Below are 25,901 nucleotides of genomic sequence, written 5' to 3' on the forward strand. Positions count from 1 at the left end.
GGTATAGTTGCTCCAGAGTTCGGACTCAATATAAATATAAATAAAACAAGTTTACGATATTTAACCGAAAACCCTACGAAGACAAACAGCTAAAGACTTGGAGTAAGGGAGAGTAATAGAAGGTGTCAGGCAGCAATCACTAACGTTCGGGCACATGAAGAAGACGATGGTGTTCAGTTCATCAAGTAGATACAGAGTAAGGTATATTTTAAAAACGGCTTGTGCGAAACTCCTCACGGCGCACAGTAGACGATTTGACAAAATTAGTAAGAATATATTCGTTTGATAAACGTAACAAGTTTGGTAAGTGTCACTTTAGTCACGGGTTTGATTTGATGATGTTTGCTGTTTAACGAAGCTGATGATGACTGATGAACTTTTCCTAGACTAGCGCAGGTGTTATTGAAATGACATCATATATACCAAAACTGAATGTATACTCTACCAATCAAATAACCCAAGGTTGCCAAATGATCGAAACATAAACATTCTAACGTTGGTAGATTATTCAATAATCGCACTATCAAATAAGAGCATCGGACACACTAAACTTCAAGAAATCCAAACGACGAGTGTTGCGGTAAACTTTTACGCATGCCCAAATTGATACTGATGGCTATTGCGGTTTTTTTGGTTTCAAGTAAAGGTCGGAGGAAAACTAGACACAACAAATAAAAGTGTTTTTCTACTCGTGTCTGTAAAATACCTAATTACACACCGATCTAGAGTACGGGAAGCGTCACTTTACCACGTCAGTTTCGTTTCTCACGGATCCGAGCCATTTCGGACATTTCCGGGATTTTACCGCACGGGTTTGGGAGCAATCGGATGTTTTCGGAGATTTTACCTCACGGTTTGAATTTTGACGTTTGTCAATTCTGACGGTCATGTCAGTGAATATATACGTGTTGTTTTACAAAAATTAACCCAAAAACTAACGGTCGTAGAAAAAGTATAGTATGCAATACGTTCGGTAAACCTTTTAAGTCACTCGTTTATTAAACACTCGCTCCGCTCGTATCAAATAAACTCATGAGTCAAGTGCCTTTTGCATAATATACTATTAGTTCACTTTTTAGATATTTGTCTTTTTATAATTTTCTTCATTCCTTATCATCAAACATAATTTTTACTGAAGAGTCATTTAGAACAATTGCCTGTAAATCTATAATGGTACAGGATGAACCTAAACTCCATCCCTGAATTTTGACGTCTGTCAATTCTGACGGTCATGTCAGTGAATGTATTCTTGTTGTTTTGCGAAAACTAAACGGTCGTAGAAAAAGTATAGTATGCAACACGTTCGATAAACTTTTTAAGTCATTTTTTAGTCGTTCATTAAACCCTCGCTCCGCTCGTGTCAAATAAACTCGTGAGTCCAATTCTGTTTACCGCACTTCTTGCATAATATACTATTGTGAATCAATCACAGTTTATTTGAATAACCTTTTCCGTCCGTCCAAAAACAAAAGTAGTTCCACTGGTAGTAGTTATAATTTAGACTGATTCAACTTTTGGTTTGGTAATTTTGATTAACAACAGTAATTAATAATAATTAAAAAATTGCATTCTAAGAAGGCATTAAATAAACATAAATATTGTGAGAAATAAATAATAGACATTTCACTTTTATCTTCTTGTTTAGAGTTGGAATATTGCCTGCCCTAAGATTCATCAAAATGCTTCGGATTGGGTAATGTTTCTAGTTCTGTTTACTAATTCAGACTAATGCTAACTAACGTTTTACCGTCAAATTACCGTGTGTTGGAATTATCATTTTTACGACCAATTTCGGTTGTCTTCTTGCAGCTTTTTTGTGAAGTGAAATGAATTTCATTAAACCAAATATTCGTGAACCAATTTAATCTAATTCGCAATTACAAATAGACCACATTTTCAAGTATGAAATATTTTCGAAGGAAATTCGACGGGTTACAAAGGCCAAAGTACTGCTAATACCGCTCAGTGTAAATCAATGTAAAAATTGCTATCCATATGGATTATTCAAATTTATTATAATGTATTTAATAGGATTATTTGATTTCTATTGTTGCGCTCGGATAAGAATTCCTCACTGTGCCCTCGCGCCTTTGTGTTGAAGACAAATTCGATACGTTGTCTCCATTTTGTTAACATACACAAGTGCCAAAAAATCAAAACCTTAATTGCCGCCATTCTTGATCTTTCGTAATTATTCGTTCATCACCCGTTTAGCCTGATACGTTATTTTATTTCAGGTACCGTACGAAATACAGCGAAAAATTGAGTGTGGGTGTCGCCTCAATATTTTCAATACACAAAAAAAATTTTTTTTGTTTGAATTAACGAATTTTGAATTGATTGTATAGTAAGTTTTCTGTAAAAAATTTATAAATATTTCAGCACCTGAAGCACCCCACAGAAGATCTATGTGATTCGTGCATTTTTTTAGGTGTTTATATTATTGTCGTAGAAAAGGAATACTATAAATAGAAATAAATTGATTTCTAGCAGTGGCGCGATTAGTACCCAACTGATATTTTATAGTCTAGTTATCTCTCCACCTTTCGCACTTTCCTTTTTTAATCAAGTACTACACAGATAATACATAATTCTTAAGAAACTTGATATAATTGGATTACATTTATTAATTTTTTGAGCACTCATACTAGGCGTACTCTTACATCTTAAGTGTTAACATGCACTTTAAATATTAAGGTATGTCCATAAAAAAATCTAAGCAATCGGGATCAGGAGATCTTGCTGCCCAATGTTTAAACCCTCCGCGGCCTATACACAGATTCTAAAGATATATCTAAACCATTTCCGACACATAAATGATCATGACGTCCTCAAGCGTTCCAAGTAGAAAAAAATAGTATTAGTATCATTACTTTTCGTTAATTTAATCAAATTCTGATAAGAAAAAGGCAAAGGCATTTTTTTTTCTAAAACACGTTATAGAAATAACAGACGAATGTCACTGATAGAAATCAAAGAATGTGTCGTGCATCAGAAAATGTCTCTTGATTTGACAAAATGCATTTACTAAATTTCACAAAAAATACTCTAATCATTTTGTAGATAATATATAAAACATATTTTTTCCTGGAAACTTTGAATCTCAAAAGCTAAGACGTTTAGGACATATAATACCAATAATAATAATAATATTAATATTAATACCTCTTCTTTGTCAAAAAAAACAATACAATTTCATGAACACCAAATTGTGACTCACTCCCGATTATAGGAACTTCTACAGACACAAAGAGAAAGAAGAGTCATACTCAACAAGAGATATAGTTCGACAACAGCCTTCTAGAAGCCTAAAATAGCGCGAGTATATTGCAAAACTATTAGTGAAAATATATATATATATCTGATAAACTGTATTAAATTTCCTTAAATGAGAAATACAACAAACAAAAAACTAAAAATTGGGTTAATTGACACTCGATGTAATTTGCGTTTGGCAACTGCCGAAGGACAACGAGATGTGAAAGTTTTTATTTCTTAATGCGTATATAAACGTTTCTTTCTACTAAAATAACAACATATATCTATCAAAAACCATAACGTCCGAATAAGGTAAACCTTTATACTAGGAACGGATCACAATTTGACCTCCAATATGGCGACGCAACTCCGGCCCTTACTCAAAGATATTTTAATAGAACTTGCTGCCTACGAACGACCAAAGTGACATCTAGCGATCTTAAATCAACCGCGGATCGTAAAGATTGCAATAGAGCACGATGCTTACAATGCCATTGTGTGGGGCGCAGATCATACGCGTACGTGTTTTATTTCTAATAATTCTGCGTCACATAATGGCGGAATTAACATATCTAGTTATCCGGAGACCGTAAGGAATATACGGATAATGTTGTTTATGGCCCATCGACAGGCCAACTGCCTGAAGATATAAATCGGAGCAATGTATGGAATTATTATGATCGAGGTAGCTGTACTGCATTTTAAATGGTTCTATGCCATTCATGAGGTTAGTTTTGGTTAGTTAGTCCTTTATTGTTGAAAAAGCTGTTCATATGGAGACGATAATAATTATAATACCTCCATTACAATAAAGTGGAGAATAAGTAGACGTTTCTTTTTACAGCTTAACAAGAGTCATCTTTTAAAAAAAGTTAAAGTACTAATTGTAACACTTCAAAGAATGCCGGCTATTTTTATAACTCTAGATATTGTTCTCGATGGGAATGTAATTAAGTAGTTTATAACAAATGTACCAATTTTGTCAAAAATTACAGATTATTTGTTTCATCTAATACCCTTCACAGACCGATGTGTTGTATTGTTTGTAAATTTTTTGCCTCTTGTTTTTACACACAACCAGCACCTGTCAGTAATAGTCAAATCTAGCAAAGGTTTAATTAGACGCTTGGTGTATTGCGTATGTTTAAAATGTTTTCTTCTAGTAACATTTTTCCTAAAGATAGAAAAAAATTCAGGAAACATGTAGGTTGTATTTGGTATTCCATAGCCGGAAAGCGTTAGTATCTCCAATGTATAGTGACAAACTATTAAAAAAGTCCAACGATTAGTTTTTATCAGTATAATCGACTTTAGTGTCCATCTAACTAACCAAAATGTTCCGCAGAAAGCTAAATTTGCGGAAATGTAATAAAAAACCTGAGTCAGAGAGGGATCTTTTGTGATCGCAATAAAGCGTTGTGACTGCATTGTTGCAGGAGCGCAAGCAGTTTGTCGGTGTTTTTACTGACAAAGATAATCTCTGTTGTCAGATTATAATAATCTCTGTAGTTGAGATTGATATAGGTATTCCACAGGGATCGGTTTCAGGTCCTATCCTATTTACACTCTATATCAATAATGTAGAAACCATTTTTACAAATTCAACTTTCATGCTATATGCCCACTTTCATTGTCATTTCAGATGAGTGCGAACTTTTATTGTAAGATAAATGCAACGATGTGTTGAGCAACGTCAATCACTGGTATAACAGTAAATCCGGATAAGACAACAATTTTAAGACCACCATCCTCAGAAGACATGTTCTTGTCTTATTTTGAAGACATAATTGTCCAGTAGCTCAGTCTTTTAAAACCAGACCGCCTAACAAAATTCATATATTTTTGCCAAATATAAAATATCGTCTAGATCACTGCAAGTCTTTAATCGCATTCCCGATGAAAAAATAAAATGTAACTCTTTGACATTTTTTCAAATAAGATTAAAACAGTATCTACTTCCAAAATTTTTATACACTGTTTTTTTTCACATAACCTTTTTATAGTATCTCTGTACATTTAGTGTACTTGTTATTGTAAACTTTTTTTATTTGACAATTCCAATACAAATTGTCAAAATATTTGTCTTTATGCAAAATTATTGCCATTATTATAAAAAAACGTGTTTGATTTTGAGTAAAATCAAAGATACTTGAACTGACAGCTTTGAATGATTGAGTTAGTATAAATGAAGTAATTGTTTTGTTTTAAAAAACTGTTCTTATTAAAATATATTAAACAGTCTATAAAAAACGATATGCATATGCATGCTAATGAATTTCGGGTGTAATAAACTTTCCTTATAAAACTTTCTCGTTCGATCATCAATCCCACCTCTCCAAGCGAATAACAAAATCCCTTAAAGTGAAGAAATTCCAAATTACAATTAAGTGGGAAACCGGAGCGTAATTACTATAAATTATTGCTTTTTCCGAAGTTTAAGAAAGAAAAAACAGAATGAACCAACGATGCCCGTATGTATCTATTAATCTGTGACCTTTAATTTGATGACTCGCATTGGTAGTAATGAGGCAACCTTTGCATGATATTCCCCGAAGCATCAGGTATTTAATACGAGAAAATGAAAATCTGATGTATTTCATTATTATAAACAAGTATTCGCAATCGAGATGCGTGCGCGGTGTTACCTAGTCATCGTTACGATCTTTTGTGTTCAAGTATGTGTATTGCATCCCCAGAGGGGGAGCAAAATTGCGCTGGCCACAGACAGGCGCACCCCAAACAGTTACTATTTTAGGTGAGTACGCACGATTTTGAAGCATCGTTGCCAAAATTACGTTTCCTTTTCTAGTTACTATACCGATTACGGTAATTTTCGTGAAGAAGAGGGTATTATCACGCCCGTGGGAAGTCAACAAGTTTTAAGGGTACGTGGCAAGTATTATTACACCGGCGACAATGGTAAAAAGTACGAGACAATTTACACCGCCGATGAAAATGGATTTCGAGCTAAAACTAAGATTAGCCAACTAACATTGGCAGCTGATTCTACTCTGCTAGCGAGCTTGGCTGGGGGTGGGTTGGGCTGAATTCATCTTGACTGTTGTTAATAAAGTGCTTAAAGAAATGCGGTGTTTCATGTGTCTGACCCAAGTGCATCGAACAATGACTAATAATAGAACTGTAATAATAACTCTAATAGAATATCTAAATTGCCTAATGTAGTTATTAATAAAATATTATGAGACCGAAGGATCACAAATATGATAAACAGAAAAAATAAAAAAATATTTTTTTAATCATGTTGTAGATATCTTAATTTTAAAAATAACTTTGTTCATGTGACATTATAACAATCATTTTTGCAAATTTAAAAGTTTAAAGTGACATTTGCGCAACTTTAATCGCATACAATTATTATCAAAATAAATAAGAACTAAAAGTTCAGATTTTTACGAAATTATATATTTTGACATGACAATTGTTTCGACAACACCGTGTATTTATCATGATAATCTGAACTTCTAGTTCTTATTTATTTTGATAAATGGATTTTCATCAAGTAAAAGCCACCTCAGTTCAACAATTATTATTTATGAAGCTTTGTAAAGTGGGTTAATCCGAAGAAGAAAGGCTTAATGAAACGAATGAAAAAAGAAACTTAAGCAAAAATTCAGAACAATTAGAGGAAACGTCGAACAAGATTTAAATATTTTACTAGACTTAATAGTATATTATGCAACAAGTACGGTAAACGGCATTTGACTCACGAGTTTATTTGACATGAGCGGAGCGAATTTTTAATAAACGAGTGAGTTAAAAAGTTTACCGAACGTGTTGCATACTATACTTTTTCTACGACCGTTAGTTTTTGGGTTAATTTTTGTAAAACAACACGTATACATTCACTGACATGACTGTCAGCAAAACAACATGGACACATTTACTGACATTACCGTCAGAACTGACAAACGTCAAAATTCAAAGCGTGGGAAATATCTCCGAAAACATCCGATCGTTCCCAAATCCGTGCGGTATAATCTCGGAAATGTCCGAAGTGGCTCGGATCCATGGGAAACGAAGCTGACGTGGTAAAGTGACGCATTCCGCACGCTAGCTAGGGGAGTAGAAAAATATCTTTCTTCTACTCCCGTCTGTAAAATACCTAATTACCCACCGATCTAGCGTGCGGGAATCGTCACTTTACCACGTCAATTTCGTTTCCCACGAATCCGAGCCATTTCGGACATTTCCGGGATTTTACCGCACGGGTTTGGGAGCAATCGGATGTTTTCGGAGATTTTACCTCACGGTTTGAATTTTGACGTTTGTCAATTCTGACGGTCATGTCAGTGAATATATACGTGTTGTTTTACAAAAATTAACCCAAAAACTAACGGTCGTAGAAATAGTATAGTTTTATAGTATTTTTTAAAGAATAGTATTGTTTTAAGATGATATTAAAAAATAAATATTTCTTAAAAGATATTTAAAGTGTTTTTTATCATTATTTTTCAAAATTGTGTAATTCGCTATTTACAGCGTAAATATTTATTTTTAAAAACGTTAAAAGCTTTGGCCTAGTTGCTTTTAGGTCGTTCCGAATCTGCTGTCATTTTCAATTAGAAAAAGTCCCTAAGAGTACTTCTCGATTTTCAGCTTCAAAAAATTGTGCCAGTCCATGACTTTAGTCGATGCTATATGCAAAAATCATTTTCAGCGCCTTTTAGTAATATCTAAACAAAAAAATAATTATCAAATTTGAGCCATAAACAAACATTCTACAGAAATAATACTTAAGAGAAGCGCCTGCGGTATTTTGAGTACTCCGTATTCGAGCTTCATGGAAATTAGTTATAGGTGTAGATACAATCAGGATTTTGGTATACTTAAATAAGAATTCTTTGATACTTTATCCTTAAAGAAATTCCTTCTCCCTGTTTTGTTAAATAGGCCCACTTGGCCTTGACTTTAGGTTAAAGAAATAATCAAAGTAAGGTTCTAGTGCATTTTTGAGAGATCTGCCCAACAAAAACTATCAAAGTTGAACCATAAACAAAGATTTTAAAAGGGTATGCAATTCTTAAGTGGGACACACTGTATATGTCTAGAACGAAGGAGGGAAGGAAGGAAGACGACAATTTTTAAATAGCTGCTTATTTGGTGTACTATTTTAAAATACTTTTAAAATTGAAGCTGGATCAACGAAAAAAATGGAGAAACATAGCGAGAATAACCCTGTCAATAGTAGAATAACAGCTTCGAAAAAACACCCTTTCATATTTACCATTTCTAAATATATCTAATATATAGAATTATATAGCAGAATTACGCAGATCTGCTTGAACGGATTGCTGCTTTAATAATAATAAACAACTTTTAAATTCCAAATAAAATATTCAATATAGTTCAATGGATCAGGGGCTATTAAACTTACCTGATAAAACTTCTATTTTGCAATGTTAATTCGAAAGAAATTCCTTCCATTTCTTTGAATTGCAAATGGCTGTACATATTTAATATGAGAAATTTGTAAAAAACCGGACCATATAATTAATAATTAATTTAAGTGAAATTTAAACATAATTGCACGCATCAGATTCCAAATTCCAATAATTCCATAAAATTTAATAATTTAACAGTAACAGGAACAAGCAGTGGTTTTATTAATGCATAAAATTCGCAAATTTTTTTCATACAAAAAATTGCATTTGCTTGGAAGACTGACATACCGAATCCATATCTACTTTTTACTCGTGCACCTCAAACTCCATCCTCCTTGCAGGTATGGTCTGTTCATAGATATAAGAAAGTGACCAATTGCTTTTGAATGGGAATATCCAAGGGTTGTCATTAACATACAATGCAACAAGATTATTACCTAAAGTTTCGGAATTTAAATTCAGATAAAATTGTGGTCCGTAATAGAAAATAATTTAAATATACCTACCTGTGTTTAATATTCTTTGGTTTGGTATACTACTTATTTTAAGTTTACTAGTAATCATTCTTATTTCGTGTGTAATACAGCGTGTGTTGAATCGTGTGCGAATTATGCAAAACATGTGCGAGTCTAGTGTATCTCAGGAGATGCTCCCGCCCAAAAACACTATTCTATTGAGACTAAGGAAGTTATAAACAATGTTTATTTGACCCTCAGGCTTGAAAAAGATGAAACCGGTGTTAAATGTGGCAGAACTACCTTATGAAAGTGTCAACACATGGGTTTTAGATTTAAAAAAATTGACAAAAGGCAAGTTTTAATGGAATCTTCTAGAATTCGGAAATGGCGACTGGAATATATAGAAAAAATTAGGATTTACAAAGAACAACATAGGCCAATTATTTACTTCGATGAAACCTGGTTGGACACTTATGATACCCCGAAAAAGGGTTGGGTTGATTCAACTGATGAGTGTAAAACAAACGCGTCATCAAAAAAAGGTAAAAGAATAACTATTTTGCATGCTGGCTCTAAATATGGTTGGATTCCAAACTGACTTTCTCTGTCTGCGAAAAATATTAGAGATTCTTCTCTGGATTACAATGAAGACACCACCGCCGATTTATTTGAAAGTTGGTTTAAAAACAAACTTATCAAATGTCTGAGAAAGTGTGGAAACAATTGTCATGTCATAATATATAATTTCGTGAAAATCTGAACTTTTAGTTCTTATTTATGTTGATAAATGGATTTTCATCAAGTAAAAGCCACCTCAGTTCAATCGAAAACTACATGTATAATAACGACATTCATTTTCACGAAAATTATACCAAAAAGCAATTAATTGAGGTTCTACAAAGCTTGAACCTACAAAAGGACTACCTCTGTGATAATTATGCAAACAATCTAGGGCATACGATTTTAAGGCTTCCACCTTTCAAATTCTCAAATTCAAATTCTCTTAGACATATAGAAAAAGCAGAACAATCGTATATCCATATTGCAAATAATATACAACAAATAATAATTAGAACAGGCGATGATAGCGATAGTGATACTGATATATTTTGTGAATAATTTTAAGTAATTTAAGTAAGTAATAAAAATAATTTGTTATTTTATTTTAGATTTAAATATAAATACATTCATAAATAAATAAATAAATATTGTTTAGTATCTTTCCTAACAAAACCCCAAATAATTAAATTCTAAGCAAAGTACGGACCTGTTCGGCCATATTTCATTCCTACAGCTTTCCCGGGTATTTCCTTAATTCGTATCAGTCACTATCTTATATCTATGAACAGACTTTACCAAGTTATTATATTTAATAGACGCGTTAATATAAATGATTAACCGGATCAGTGTTTGGTACCCCGATAGAAAATTTTCACTAAATCACGGCACGGATTATTTGACCCCATTCTCCTTATATAACAACAAAGCTACACTTTTTTCAAAATTTATATGGGGCAATGTGCAACTAAAAATTTGTTAAACTCTTCTGGAAACATACATTGCCGCATAGAGAGAAAACACTACTAGTCCTAACATGGAACCCTGAGGTACTTCACCACCAACGTAATATAAGCAGATAATTATCTTATATAATAATTATATTATATTTAAAAATATAATTTAAAGCTCTGTATTAATAATTTAACAAACCACAAGCTAGGCGAAACTGAAAGAAAGGAATATAAAAGAAATATTCCATCGGTGTGCACAAACAGAGTGAAATATTTATGAATGCGGTAGCGGGTTTGAAAATTACAGATTGCGGATGGCTTGCGGAAAATTGAAAGGCGAAATTATTTTTATAATAAGGGATGCATACGTGTAAGTGTTTAAAGAAACATATTACGGGCCAGTAGCGTTGCAATTGACCTACGACAACCAACAGGATCCAATCAAAGGTAAAAGTAATTAGTATAATATAAGGAATTTTTATCAAAGAGTATGTTATCAGATATCAGTTTAATTAAATTGATGAATTTCTACACGCACTATATTCTACCGAACAAATTATGAAGTCTAAAGCTGTGACGCTACGCCTCTGAATTCCTGAAAGGGGAAGTTTCATTTTTTATCGCATACGTTAAAGCCGGCAATAGCACCGAATGTCCGGATGCACCATCTTTAAATAAGGCGGAAATGTTGTAATGACTCTAGTGTTGGAAATGGAAACTCAGAAGCAACTTTTCCACTATGCGATATTCGCTTTGAAACTGACAGGCATGTGGCGACTTGGTACGCCGCATTTTCCAAATATTTTCGAGTACATTTATGTAATATATTCGTTAGTACTCAAGGTTATTTGCATGTCTCTGACGGTATCGATGGCTGTGGATATACCCAATGTTTTAAGGACAGATCCTGATAAAGGTAATGATTTTCATAGTGCAAGCTTGACAATTTGAGCTAGGTATATGTTTTTACTTTTATTTCAACTATTGATAGCATATCGAAATTGACTTACTGCATACTACTGTTTGCCAAGGTCCTTTCCTATCCTAACATTTCAAGAGAGATACTACCTCAAGCACTGTCATATGAACGTTGTATCTATGACCAACACCATTCAGCCACTATGGAAATTTATACGAAACACGTCAATTTCTGCCACACGTTGAGCAAATTCTTTTACGTTTCCACGATGTTCACTGGAACGGCTTTTTCTGGATTTGGTATGTGATATGGGACCTACGACCTTTTCTAGTCAATAGCTGGGCATTTCAGGAATCATCAATAGTCTTCAATTTCACAAGCATAACACTAACAGTAACCAAACTTTGAACAAACCTCTACCCTTACAACTGTGGTACCCGTACGACAAAAACAGGCACCATGTGTGGGCACTCATGCACCAAGTGGTATCCATTAGCGTATGGACGATTTTTATTATATCGCTACAAGTGTTTAGTAACAGCACGTTGATATTTCTCAGGAGTCAGTTAAAAGTACTGCAAAACCAATTCAGAAATTTTAATAAACATGTCGGTGGTGATGAGCATGTACTGGATAGAGGTAGGGCCGTTATTAAGAGCTTGAAAGCGTTGTGCGTGGCACATCAAAATCTGCTTAGGTAAGTCTTGTATTCCAATATCGTTACTCTTGTTACACTCCAAAGACTCGAACCAACGGTGGAAACGGAAAAAATTATAACTCACCACCTAGGAACCGACATATAATGTCTTTATTAGGAGTTTTCGGATATTGGGTACAGCTGTCTTATAGGCCTTCCGCTGGACAAGTGTCCTATTTTAAAATCCAATTTTTATACCTAAGCTATCTGACTCGGTTCGTATGTGGAGCCCGTTATTTTGTGGGGATATTTTCTTCAAGCTCCATGGTGTCGGCAGCTAGTTTCAAGTATCTGATCCGTTTTCTCATCTTATATGTACAGAGTGTCCGATTTAAAAGATGTTTTAAGTAATTGTTTTTTAATTATTTTGTATTATTTTGATTTTCGGTCAATTACATACAAACTGGTCAAATAAAGTTACATTTTTCTATATCGAACACCCCATATTGTACTAAATTTTTAAATGCCCCTTTAAAAGACGAATCCAAAAATATATATAAATATGCGTGTTGCGATATTTCTTCTTCCATTTTTGTAAATGAAACACCCTGTATATTTTTGCATTTTCTGATAGCCCTTTTAAAAGACGAATCCAACGATATATCCATTCCGAATTTATTGACGACTTTTAACAAATTCCGAAGCAATATTAACGCCTTAATTAAATCTCATAGCTTTGTGACTTAATTCTGAAAGTGTTTCTCATGTTTTTTTATGAAATTGCTGGTTATTGCTGCGTCGGTTTTTGATGAATCGAACTTGTTGACGTTTCGCCAATCATCTTGGTGGCTTCTTTAGAGCAGAGAGAAACTGAAACAGTTTTATGCGAATATCAGTGAATTTTAGACAATGGATTGGCAAAATGGCACCATTTTGTGGTCAGTCAGGTCAGCAAGAATATCGGATTTAAACCCACCGGACCTCTTTTTGAAGGGGGCTTTAAAAGAGACAGTATACAAAAATAAGCTCGTGGAAGTTTTTGTATTAGAGTATCAAATTCTGGAGGCAATAAAGTGAGTGTCTAATTAGACGTGTATGGAGAATGACTTATGGTAAAAAAATTAAATGTTGGTTACTTATGTAAGCGAATATGAGCTACATATATAAAATATTTTTGGACATGCGGTGTTGCCAGATATACTGGAAACATAATAATAATAATTAATAAATATAATATAATAAATTATTAAAATAACTTTTGTGTTTTAAATGACACACTCTGTATATTATTTGATTTTTGGAGTCTGCGAAACATTCTGGAACTGTTTTATATAACAATACAGTATGTAAAATACTTTTTAAGAAATTTGGCAACAAACAACAATAACAATTTTTCTCGTACCCGTACAGCTAAACATTTGAATTTTTGGTTACCGTTCCCTATTAAATTGCTTTATCATAATATGGTATTAGAATGAACTTATCGCGTACAGGGGTTCATAAGATTTGGCGCAATTGGCAAGATATAAAAATCCATGTCACTTGGAAATTTTAAATTTAATATTGCCACGTAAATAAGCAATTAATTTGCCATCCAAAAGTACCAAACTATGGTATATCTATTTTAGCAGGTTTTTGAGTTATATGCAAAAAACCAAAATATTGCAATTTAAGCGAATTAAAGTTATCACATTTGATCTGGCATTGGTGACGTCGTTTTTTGTAAACATATGTGTCTTTGACATAAATAAGCTCAATATTCCATTATTCGTGTTTTTAAATGTAAATAAGGAAATACACATATACCAACCAAAATTTAACAATCACCGGTTTTAAATTGTTTTTAATGAAATACATTATGCCTGAAAAGACCTCAATTTGTTCTAAGATATCCACGGATTGACTTCATAACATTGGAAACTATTGCCTTTTGAATTTAGTTTGGATCAAGTTGTTGAAAAGCCTGCCTAAGACGGCGTTCCAAATCTTCTCTTATTCCAACTGGAAGTTTATACACTCATTTTTTAATAGCGCCGTCAACCGGTGTAATATCTGCCGACCGCGGTGGCCAATTCCATGAACCTAGACGCCTCATCCATCGGTTTTCAAACATGATTGTAAGTTCTTGACTTAGTCGATTTGTGCAATGAACCGGAACTCCGTCAAATTGTCTAAAAAATCTATAACTACTGTTCGTAAAATATCCAAATATCTTTCTAACCAAAACGCGTTGAAACTAAATGTATGTTGAAATCGCTTTTCTTCAAATTTTGGATTTTCCGATTACCAAAAATGATTAATATCTCTGTTAAAAATATATCCCCCTTGAAAATTTTGAAATCCTTTCAAACAATCTCGATCTTCTTTTATTCTAACCAATATCATTTCACGAGGGAGAAGAGATTGTAATGCAATTATTTTGTAATTATGCGTATTATGTTTCTTCAGTATCCGTTGAATCGAGGAATAAGATATGCCCAAATCATCTTTAGCGCTCGGAATGGACGCATGTGAAAATGTGTGAAAATATGCTAATACGTTGGTTTCATTTTCTACTGAGTTTGTAACAAGTTTTGGAAGTTCCCTTCTTCGTGGGTTTCGAAATTTTTTTCAATTCTTTTACGCTTTTTCTCATACATTGGTGGCAAATGCCGATATTGTTTATTAGATCTTCTACACTTTCTTGAAACAATTCTTTAACAGTCACCATAAATGTAAAACATATTCAAAATATCTGCCTTTGCATAATCATGTGCTTGTTTGCCCAAATAAATGCCACTTTTAACTATGAAAACACGATAAAATGAGAAATCGGAATGCTTCTAGACATGTCACTACCCAGATATATAACTCGAAAACCAGGAAAAATAGATATATTATAGTTTGATATTTTTAGATGGCCAATTAATTGCTCATTTACGTGCCAATATAAAATATGAGGTATTCCTTTTAAAATTCCCAAGTAACATGGATTTTTATATACCTCCAATTGGGGCTTATCTTATGAACGCTCTGTACCCGATAGGTTCATCCTCAAACTATATTATAATAAAGCAATTTAAAGGAAACCGCAAAAAAATGCAAGTATTTAGCTGTACGGTTTGCAAAAAAAAATTATTTTATATCAGTAAAATGTTCAAGATAGGTATGATATATGTTACACAAAAAAAGTTCCAGAATCTAAAAATGTAATAATATACAGGGAGTTCCATTAAAAAAACGAAAGTTGATATACGTTACGAGTATATCTTTCAACACCGAATGGCCAAAAATATTTTGCATAGGTGACGCATATTCGCTTACATAACGTTTAATAGGACACTCAGCGTGAATAACTCTGTATATTGAGGTTTGTCAAACGATACTGTGTAATGTATGTTATTGATGCAGCAATTTCATAAAAAAATATTAGAGACGCTTTCAGAATTAAAATTAATTGCGTTTCATGTTGCTTCGGAATTGATTAAAATCGTCAATAAATTCAAAACAGGGCACTGCAGACCAATATTCATATACATCATCGGATTCGTCCTTTAATGGGTTATCCGAAAAAGCAAAAATATACAGGGTATTTGATTTTGTAAAAAATGAGAGAAACATCGTATTTAACAATAATATTTCAATTATGAATATTGTCTGAGAAAAAGTATTATTTTCTAAAACATGTTAAGCAGAAAAATGTTTTGAAAAAAACATTTAAAGCATAACCTGAATTCCGAAGACATTCACTAATAACGCATTCGACTTTTAAAGGGGTGAAAAATGTAACAAAATATGGGGCGTTCCATTAAAAAAATATATATATTTGACCACCCTGTATGTAATTCAAATGATACAATTGAAATAATCCAAAAAATAGGGAAATTTTTGTACTGGAACCAACTTTTATATTCAAACTTTTGTTGTTCCTTGTGCCTTTCTTGGACCATTCTCTCAATGCCTTCGAATGAGCTAACCTTGGTAATCGCAGATAGTAAAAGAAGCTCGCTTACAAACTTAGCTTCTTTTACTCTCCACGCATGGACGAAATTTATCTTCCCTTTTGTGTTTTTTGCCTTTTCATTTCGTACCAGGCTACATAATCTAGATGTCCATGACAGAGTTACCTTATTTCAGCTTACAGGCCTTTTTGCTAACTTTTTATGGTTTTGGAGGAACGTAGATGCGATTTCAACGTCGTTAGTGCAAGTGTGTTGATTTTCCTCTTTGCAAATTATATTTCTACTGGCATTCTTGCAGAGATAAAGACTACCATTAATAGCAGCTAGGTGCGCTCCATAACACATAACTACAGCGTCTTCTATAGCCTTCTGGTTTAGTCTGGAAGTGGCCCATCTCCCCTCCTCCAGGTAAATGTGAAGGTGTAGCAACGTCAAAAAGGCTTCCATGAAAACTGTAAGCGTTGTATTAAATTCACCTTTAATGGAGGATCGTCCTTGGCGCGACTAAGTTCTTACGGTTTTGCCTTGCCGCCAAGTTGATATCCCAGAGTCCACATCACAATTAATGGTGGGTTGTCTAACCAATGATCTAGATTTATATAAAGATTGTATTTCTATCCTGAGAGCTAGCAAGGTGAATGGAAAATTAAAATCCTCTAGTATAAGTTTTATATGGGTGTCCCAAATTATTGCTACATTTTGAATATTTTTCACCTTCCGCTCTATTGAGGTGGGACAAGAAGGTTAAATTTAGTCTTTGGATATTCAGGTGAATATCTTTTATCAAAACTTTTTTCAAATTCTAGTTTCAGTTTTCCAAATATTTCCATAAACTAATAACTAATAACTTTAACTTCTTGTATTTCTGTTTCAAATATAGGTATATACAAGTTGTAAACGAAGCGTTCAAGGCAACGATATTTTTCGAATACGCGGTCATATCCTTAATCCTGGGGATGGTGCTCTTCCAAATCATTGCGGTATGAATTAATTAATTTTAAATAGTTAAAAATGCTTTCTCTTTGCCAAATATTATTCTCTGCAGGGCTTGGAGGCGTCATTAAACAGTACCTTCGGCTTTGTCGTAATCAGTCAGCTCATGTTATTGTCATGGACAACCGACGAAATCGTAGTTCAAGTAATTCAATTTCTAAGGTTTTGTTTCGTAAATATTCATTATATCCTTTCTTGTAGAGTTCCGAATTAGCAAGCGCCTTATACGAGAGCAAATGGTTCGAACAGAATAAGAAATCGATGTTATTCATTCGCTTTATGATCATGAGGTGCCAGAAACCGATTAGCATCGATATAGGTCCGTTCGGTCCCATGACGATGTTTTCTGCGATGAGTGTAAGTCAAATTGTACAAAATTATATCAGTTAACATACCTTTGCTCCCTCAGCGATTAAAATTGGCTTACTCGTACACGTCGGTAATGCTATAAAATGCTAAAAATCAGAGGTCACATGGGAATGTACAAAAATGGAGACTCATAAACAGGATTGGAATTATTGCTCAATGGATAGTCACCCCCTTCGCATGGACTTGTTATTGTTATAAAATAGCGTTTTTATACATCTGTAACTTTTAACAAAGTTTACAGTATACATTGTATTATATAATTTATTTAAAATTTAGTCACATAGGTTTTTGACTCCCCTCTATCGGTTTTCAAAATATTAACTATTTTCTTTGAAACATTTTAATTTCTTATTGCATGGTTAATTGAATATTTTGAAAGCTGACATATTTCTTTGCAATTTTCCAGGATCCTAGGTACCAGTTCCCTGTGGAAGTTTTTCGCAAAACTGGCAAAAAAAAATCTTTTTGAAGGGATGCATTGTTTATTATGAAATATTCTGACAATTAATTAAAACTGCTTACAATTGATAAATATTTGGTTTGCAAGGTTTTTGAAATAAAACATCTAATTAGTTTAACAGCCGTAAGTAAGTATGTATTTATTAACAACTAACAACATTTATTGGATTGAAAAACATTTAATCCTGTTTATCATTTTTAAACTGAGCGAAAAATGTTTCTATTATACGTTCAGTTGTTCATTGAATAAAAAAATAATTTATGGTTTATAACAAAAAGAAACAAGTTTATATAATTACATAATTGTATTAGTAGAGTGAGATCCAAAGATCCCAAAATAAAAGAAAATGTCAACAGGTTTACCTGTTTTATTTTATTGCCTTTATTGTTTTCAGTGTATTAATAAAAACTCAACTTAAATAGTTCAATGACGACTCCCAGCTGCAAATAGATTTTATTCTTGAAAATATAGACACGTCCCAAGAAAACTTTAACAGTGCTTAAACTCAACCTGTCTGTTCGGATTGTTGACAGGCGAAAAAGTTAAACCAAATAATGAGAAATTTTGGAGAATTTCAAACATCACAACATAAAACCGTTTCATTTCAAAAATGGTTCTTCTGCTTCGGTCCAAAATACTGAAATGAACTTCCGTCAAATGCGGCACGTCTGCCTTCAGCAATATTTGAAAAAGAATGATTGTTGTAAAAAAATGTGCACCTTGCTCTCCCTTGCATCCTTGATTTTTTTTCTTTCTCCCTTTTCGTTTGTTTTCTTTTTCCGGCGCAATTAAAAAATCACGTTATTCGCTGTTGAATAATGGTTTTTTTACTGGTATAATATAATATAATAACATCAAGTCACTCGTTACAAAAACTGGCAAGTAAAGTTTCAAAAAAGTCAATAATATTTTAAGCCATTTCAATATTTATGTATGTGTATGAAACTTCCAAAGGTTACTGTGATATACTATTTACAAATCTTCTGGATTCTTGCTGAGTCGGTTGTCCATAAATCGAACTTGCTGACGTTGGCTTCTTGCGCACTAAACTGAATTGATTTTAGCTCTAAAGAAGCCAACAGAAACCAACACAGGAGGAATCCCAAAGTAAATACAACTTCTAAGATTAAAACTTAGCAGATCAGCAGCAAAAAAGTTATGAATTCTATGCTTCAAATCAGGTAAAATCTCACCACCTTTCATCTTTGAGCTATCCAATAGGAACTCAGACCGGATGCACTGCAACAGATAAAACGTATGAAAACCTATTTTCCGCTTCTTAAGGGCGGCAACAGCAGTGCGGGCAAGAAGGTCGGTAGTCACGGGCGTGACCTCTGTTGAGGTGTACTTATCTCTAAACTTTACTTTCAATAAAAATAGATAAAAGCATGGCGTACGCAAGCCTTTGATACACCAAGACATATAAGACGTAAGTTTTTTGCGATACAAACAAACGCAAATTATATACGTAAAACATTCAAAACACGCCAATTGTCGGTGTGTCGGAAAATTACAGGTCCCAAATACCTGGATTCTAAATTGCGAGTTTTTTTATTCTTCCCGCTAGGGCACTGGCATTGTTTATTAACAGGAGACTTTTCTACAGTAGCGTATCTCAACTTTAGTATAAGTATATAAGTAAAATATTGAAAAATGCGCGACAGTAATTTTTTAATGATTTTGGTTACGATAATATTTAATTCAAGGTCAACTATAATTTTGTCAAAACAAAACAAAAAAATTTTGAAGACATATTTTTAAATTAAAAAATCTTCTTCAAGTCTACTTTATATTAATATTTCAAATATTCTTTTGACGATATTGCTAAAGTTTAGCAGTGTTATTTTATTTTAAGCCCAAGTAGATCAGTAGCGTCATTTCGGGGAGCTTCCTCGCCAATATTATAATCAATAATATCAATAATAGTTCTAATGTGCATGGAGCTAAAAGAGCTATTTTATACCCCAAATAATTCTGCCAAATTTGACATATGTAACTGAAAAACCAGGCAAAGATTTTTTGAAATTTTCACACGAAAAATCTTAAAGTTTATAAAAGTAAAGTCACCTACGTCTATGGACAACGGATAGGAAGTTCATGCAATATTTCGGAGTCTTGAAATGTTTGTTGTTATTTAAGAGTGCATGTGGTTTAAATTCAAGGAAAGTTTTCCTGTGAATTCATTTCTTAAAATGGAGAGCAGAAAGGAGCTCTTTCGTTTCGTCATCATAACTCTGAAGTTGGCGGGAATGTGGAGGTTGGACATATCACACTGTTCGAAACTTTCAGCTTATTTCTACATGATTTATTACATAATATTAACCGTTATTAGTTTCTATTTTACAATTTCGATGGCCATAGACATACCGTACATTTTAAGAACCGATCCAGAAGCAGGTAACGCTAAAAATGACTAGCAAAAATCAGCTCGCAGATACGATCCTAATGTTTGTAGCAATCGACAGCATATCGAAGTTGATCTATTTGGCGCTTTTGTTAGTCAAAGTAGTGTTTTATCCACGCATTTCCAAAGAAATACTACTGCAAGCTATGTCATACGAACGCTATATTTATATGCAAAACGATTCGGCAACACTGAGAATCTACTCGAAACATGTGAAATTCTCTCACGTGTTGAGTAAATTTCTTTGCACGACCACTTTATTTACGGCAATCGCCTTTTGCGGATTTGGTGAGTTTAAATCATCTTGTTATTGTTTCTTCTGCTCTTGCGTAAGTAGTAGGACATAGGCGGTTCTGCGACAAATTACCTGTTATCATTTACCAGTCACCTGTTATAACAAATGTATATTTTTCAATTTGAAGCTAAAGTTCGCACAAATTTCTTTCAAATAAGGTATTATTTCACCAATCATTCTATTTGACTAGTTACCCAAAAATAAACTGACGTTTTCAAAAGTAAATATTAGTGAAACTAAAAGAAATATTCGCTAGCTCGTTTCATCTACAAACGTTGCAAAATGCTGATAATTACTATTTAGCATAAAGACATACTTGAGCCATTTGAAATATGGAAAGAGAATTCAGAAACCAAATACATATTAATTAATTAATATATATTCATTTTGAAAATGAGTTTCCACTATCAGTAAAATTACCTTATCGGGACGAAACAGTAATGATATAAAATAATAACATTTGATATAATTTTATTAATTTAAGCCCTTTTAGGAATTTTGAATAGCTACAAGTTTCATAGACTCCAAAGACACGCGAATAACACACTGCAAAAACCGTTACCGTTCCTAATATGGTATCCGTACGACGAAAATAGGTACCACGTGTGGGCGTTGACCCAACAAAGCATATCTATGTTTGTGTTGACGAATTTCATCATTACAACACAAATTTTTAATAACTGCGTGATAATATTCATTAGAAGTCAGCTCATCATATTCCAGAACTATTTCAGACACTTTGATCAATACTGAAAGGGCGATAATGGAAGTGTGGTTGAAAATTTGAGAAGATTATGCGTAAAACATCAGAATTTGATCGCGTAAGTCACATTTTCGTTACTGGTTCGCTATCTTTATAGAAGTTTGATCTATTTCAGATACGTTCACGGCGTGAATGATGCGTTCAAAGCAACGGTGTTTCTGGAATATGCAGTAATATCATTAATTCTTGGCATGGTACTCTTCCAAATAATTGCGGTAATGTTGTAAAAATAATAAACTATGCGGAAATTTGCTTTAAGCCAGCACTTCATTTGAATCATTTCAACCGTCGTGATTCATTCATGGTACAAACCTGCTCCATGCTTCTCTATCCTCCACTGGTCTGATGATTTCTGCTAGTGACATATTTGGGAGGCCTTGATTTGATCAATAATCCAACACAATTTTGTTTCTTTAAATATGCTTCTCTGAATTGTCGGTAGATGCCCAACTAGGAGCTTCTTATTCTTGATTAATGCATAGCTATTAATTAAAGCTTTGCTTGATTACGATACTGCATTGGAAGCCTTCATAATTAGATTCAATTGGCAATTTTAATCGGAATTTCATAAGAAGTTGCTTCTATTGGCCTGGGCTACAGATGAAATTGTCGTTCAGGTAATGAAACAGTTTTCTTTAAACGAGTTTATTTACAACTCATTTTATAAGAGTTCCAAAATGTCTACGGCGTTATATGAGAGCAAATGGTATGACCTTCGCAGCCAAACGATGATCCTTATCAACTTTATGATCGTGAGGTGCCAGAAGCCGCTAAGTATTGATGTCGGCCCATTTGGTCCTATGACGATGTTCTCGGCAATGTCCGTAAGGAATATTAAAATTAGGCCGGAACTTTGTGTACAATATTTTTCATTTTAGCGAATTAAGGTGGCGTATTCTTACACATCAGTGATGCTTTAAATCTTGAGAAAAAGAAAAATAAGTTTTATTCCAACATTTGTTTTCTTCGTATAACGTTTGGAATGTACATATAGACCGGCGTAAGTTGTACGTTCAACCAAGACTCACTTAGTATTGTTGAGATGGATGAAGAACAAAATATATAAAATGTAACTAACACAATTTCAACAAACTACAAAATACTTTTAATACTGAACTTCCTTGGTTTGGCACTGATATAAATTACTAAATGTTTGGTGGAAAAAAGCTCTTCCCCCATATCATGTCACTATACCCCGGGTTGCTAAGCTGCCATTCATTGAATTTTTACGCTATAATAATAGAATGTGAAATGTGAAAGTTGCAGCACTTCTTAAATGGGGTCATCCGAATCACTTTTAAAGGATCGATTAAATAAATATAAATAATATTTTTTATTAAAGAATGGCCATAACAGAAAATTAAATGATATTTACGACAAAAATTGTAAGCTAATGGGGTAAATTTACTGAGTGTAATACACACACTTGACTTTGGTCTTCTTGTATTTCACTACAAATATTAGCGGGTCTCGAAATTTCAAACTGCCTCATTTTTGACAAGTTCGAAAATCTGACTCTAGGCAAACAACCATCATACCATTTAGCACAACTCATATCTGAAAAGATTCAGTATTTTTAATGAAAATAAATCGAAATTATATGATGTAAGTAAACATTAAATTAATATTTACCTTCATCAATATTGATATCTCTTGTTATCATTTGTAGTGACCCTATTTTTGACTGTTTTTCACAGCTTGATGTTTTCTCTAATGGAACGCTTTTATTATTTGTAGTATGTTTTTCTTTAATCTCAACTATACAACGAAGAAGAGAGATAAGCGGAGTATTTAAAGTAAATTTGTTAAATTAAAATATCTATCATCTACACGAGAGAAAAAAAAATAGTTAAGAAATTTATTAAACGAAATAAGTTGTAATATTATAGATGTACATCGGGATTTTATTTAAATTTGTATGGAAAGGACAGGACAATTATACATACCAATTTTCAAATCAGATAAAATTTAGTGGTCTGTATTTTAGATAATGAAATGACAATGAAAGTCCTAATATTTTCACACAAAGAATCTATCATCAACGGGTTGAGCCATCTTTTCGACTCATATTGTCTATAAAAAATATAAAAAAAGACTTACAATATAAAATAATACATTTGGCCGTTTAAAAACATTCACCTGGCAAAATTTGACAGTATCCAATTTTTCGACACTTGTGCACTTTTCGTATACATCTTACGAGTGACCCTGTAGATAATGCGCAAGAATATACGGGTAAACATTGTACATTTGACGTTTGATGAAATGAACCTGTTGACGAAATGTTGGTGAAATGTGGACAAAATCTGGGAAAAAATCCAGCGCCATCAATTCGAATAAAAATTAATAAAACGTGTAGAAAGGAATGACCATACACATTGAAAGTATTGTTTTTTTTAATTCAATTTTGCTTATACTTGACTCGATAATGTAATTTGCAGTAGACCTTGAGTAGTAAAAATAGTGCAAAGATCCTATATCCCCAAAAATTACAACAAAAAATCCTCCTCCCCTCCCAATTAAACTCCTTAAAATTGATAATTCTTGTTTCAGAGGTATTTAATAATACAACTAGAATTCGAAACTAAGCATAGATGAATAAAAAAATCTTGTAACCACTGAAGCAAATATGCGAATTCCAAATAGACCAAATCAATTCTTTGGTCTATCGACTTGCAAACCCAAATCTGTTAAAAATAATTAAATAATCAAATTTTATTTCTTAGTCAATTTAAGTAAATGGTATTTCATAAATACGACAAAGTAAAATTATTGATGAGATTGTTTCCAAATCGTTTAGAAAAAATGCCAAATAATCGTCAGAATCATTGAATTTTTCTCTAAAAAAAAAGTAAAACCGACTTTTTTAAAAATTTTGTAACTATATTAAAATAAAATTTCCTGTTTCTCAACTGTACCTTTGTTACTCACCACTAGGCAAATTATTATTGCAAAACACAGATTTCTAACGTCACTATCAATAAAATAACACCACTTAAAAAAAAATGATAACTTTAAATTTACATATTTCTTAACATATTCAGAATAAAGCAGTACCTAAAGTAAGGTATAACAGGCATGTATGCAGATAATTAATGGGGTTTCCTGAAATTCTCACATTGGCATTTCTGACATCGGGATTTTCAGAAAATTCGCTTCTGTGCGCCGGCTCTCGTATTATAAGGCAATGCAAAAACGAAACGAGCGACCTCGGCAAGGTTCGAAAGTCTCAAGAAGTAAAAATCCGCGATATGACGCCTGGATAACGCCTAATCGAAGGTCGAATAAATTCAAAAAAGAAAAAAGCGACAATCCGACACAGTTGCCGTAATTTTCTCGCGGCTAATATTTTCCGCGCGCGCGCGACTCAACTTCCTTGAGTTATTGTGCATCGCCGGTTAAGGTCACGAAGGAATAAAATTGTCCTTTATACGGGTGAGCATCGATAGGTAAAGTCTGTTCATAGATATAAGTGACCAATTGCTTCTGAATGGGATTATCCGAAGGTGGTCATTAACATACAATGCAACAAGATTATTACCTAAAGTTTCGGAATTTAAATTCAGGTAAAATCGTGGTCCGTAATAGAAAATATTTTTATACCTACCTGTGTTTAATATTCTTTGGTTTCGTATGCTACTTAGTTTAAGTTTATTAGTAATCATTCTTATTTCGTGTGTAATATAGCGTGTGTTGAATCGTGTGCGAATTATGCAAACTATACGCGAGTCTAGTGTATCTCAGGAGATTCTCCCGCCCAAATGTAGAAAACACTATTCTATTGAGACTCATTAAGTTATAAACAATATTTATTTGACTCTCATTGAACGTGGCGCCAGCAAGCAAGCATATTTAGAAGAAACGGACCACATTGACGAAAATTCCAACATCAACTTTATGGAAAATTGTGAATAATCCCATTTCAGCGAGGAAAAATAGAAGCGATGCCGAAGTTTCCTCGAGTGTAGATGAAAGTGATCAAGATATAATACGGCTTAAAATTTACCAGTTATACGAGAAACAAAGCGTGCCTGCATTAGATACCTTAATTAGGAGGCTTGAAAAAGATGAAACCGGTGTTAAATGTGGCAAACTACCTTATGGGTTTTAAATTTAAAAAAAATTACAATAGGCAAGTTTTAATGGAATCTTTTAGAATTCGAAAATGGCGAATGGAATTTCAAAAAAAAAATAGGATTTACAGAGAACAACAAAGGCCAATTATTTACTTGAATGAAACCTGGTTCGACATTTATGATACCCCGAAAAAGGCTTGGGTTGACTCAACTGATAAAAAAAAAAGAATAACTATTTTGCATGCTGCCTCTAAATATGGTTGGATTCTAAATGGACTTTTTTCTGTCTGCGAAAAATATTAAAGATTCTTCTCTGGATTACCATGAAGACACTACCACTGATTTATTTGAAAGTTGATTTAAAAACAAACTAGTTCCAAACATCCCTCCTAATAGCGTAATTGTAATTTACAAT

The 25,901-nt window shown here is 33.1% G+C and overlaps 3 protein-coding genes and 1 long non-coding RNA gene across 5 annotated transcripts; all 4 read left to right on the plus strand.

Moving 5' to 3' along the window:
- The first annotated feature begins 5,873 nt into the window (after positions 1 to 5,873).
- Positions 5,874 to 6,328, plus strand: LOC132706751 (cuticle protein CP14.6-like). Its single transcript, XM_060678255.1, has 2 exons — positions 5,874 to 6,013; positions 6,068 to 6,328. Exons 1-2 carry the CDS (start codon positions 5,886 to 5,888, stop codon positions 6,303 to 6,305), a joined length of 366 nt encoding a protein of 121 aa, XP_060534238.1. The 5' UTR covers positions 5,874 to 5,885; the 3' UTR covers positions 6,306 to 6,328.
- A 4,987-nt stretch (positions 6,329 to 11,315) lies between these two features.
- Positions 11,316 to 18,722, plus strand: LOC132706686 (odorant receptor 49b-like). The gene is made up of 7 exons (XM_060678164.1): positions 11,316 to 11,545; positions 11,611 to 11,847; positions 11,900 to 12,245; positions 17,007 to 17,106; positions 17,172 to 17,264; positions 17,321 to 17,476; positions 17,529 to 18,722. The coding sequence occupies exons 1-7, from the start codon at positions 11,323 to 11,325 to the stop codon at positions 17,568 to 17,570; spliced, it is 1,197 nt and encodes a 398-aa protein (XP_060534147.1). The 5' UTR covers positions 11,316 to 11,322; the 3' UTR covers positions 17,571 to 18,722.
- Positions 18,723 to 19,533: 811 nt separating this feature from the next.
- LOC132706482 (uncharacterized) lies at positions 19,534 to 21,800 on the plus strand. Its single transcript, XM_060677836.1, has 4 exons — positions 19,534 to 20,345; positions 20,404 to 20,640; positions 21,141 to 21,468; positions 21,526 to 21,800. Exons 1-3 carry the CDS (start codon positions 20,093 to 20,095, stop codon positions 21,398 to 21,400), a joined length of 750 nt encoding a protein of 249 aa, XP_060533819.1. The 5' UTR covers positions 19,534 to 20,092; the 3' UTR covers positions 21,401 to 21,468; positions 21,526 to 21,800.
- A 118-nt stretch (positions 21,801 to 21,918) lies between these two features.
- LOC132706413 (uncharacterized) lies at positions 21,919 to 24,266 on the plus strand. Of its 2 annotated transcripts, XR_009619584.1 has the most exons (4): positions 21,919 to 22,027; positions 22,079 to 22,234; positions 22,289 to 22,410; positions 23,964 to 24,266. It is a non-coding gene; the product is annotated as an uncharacterized LOC132706413 (long non-coding RNA). The 2 variants fall into 2 exon arrangements; XR_009619583.1 differs by lacking the exon at positions 23,964 to 24,266 and having other exon boundaries at positions 22,289 to 23,955.
- The last annotated feature ends 1,635 nt before the right edge of the window (positions 24,267 to 25,901 follow it).

Source organism: Cylas formicarius, unplaced genomic scaffold, assembly GCF_029955315.1.
Source record: "Cylas formicarius isolate icCylForm1 unplaced genomic scaffold, icCylForm1.1 PGA_scaffold_8__14_contigs__length_24414737, whole genome shotgun sequence".
Lineage (NCBI taxonomy): Eukaryota > Metazoa > Arthropoda > Insecta > Coleoptera > Brentidae > Cylas > Cylas formicarius.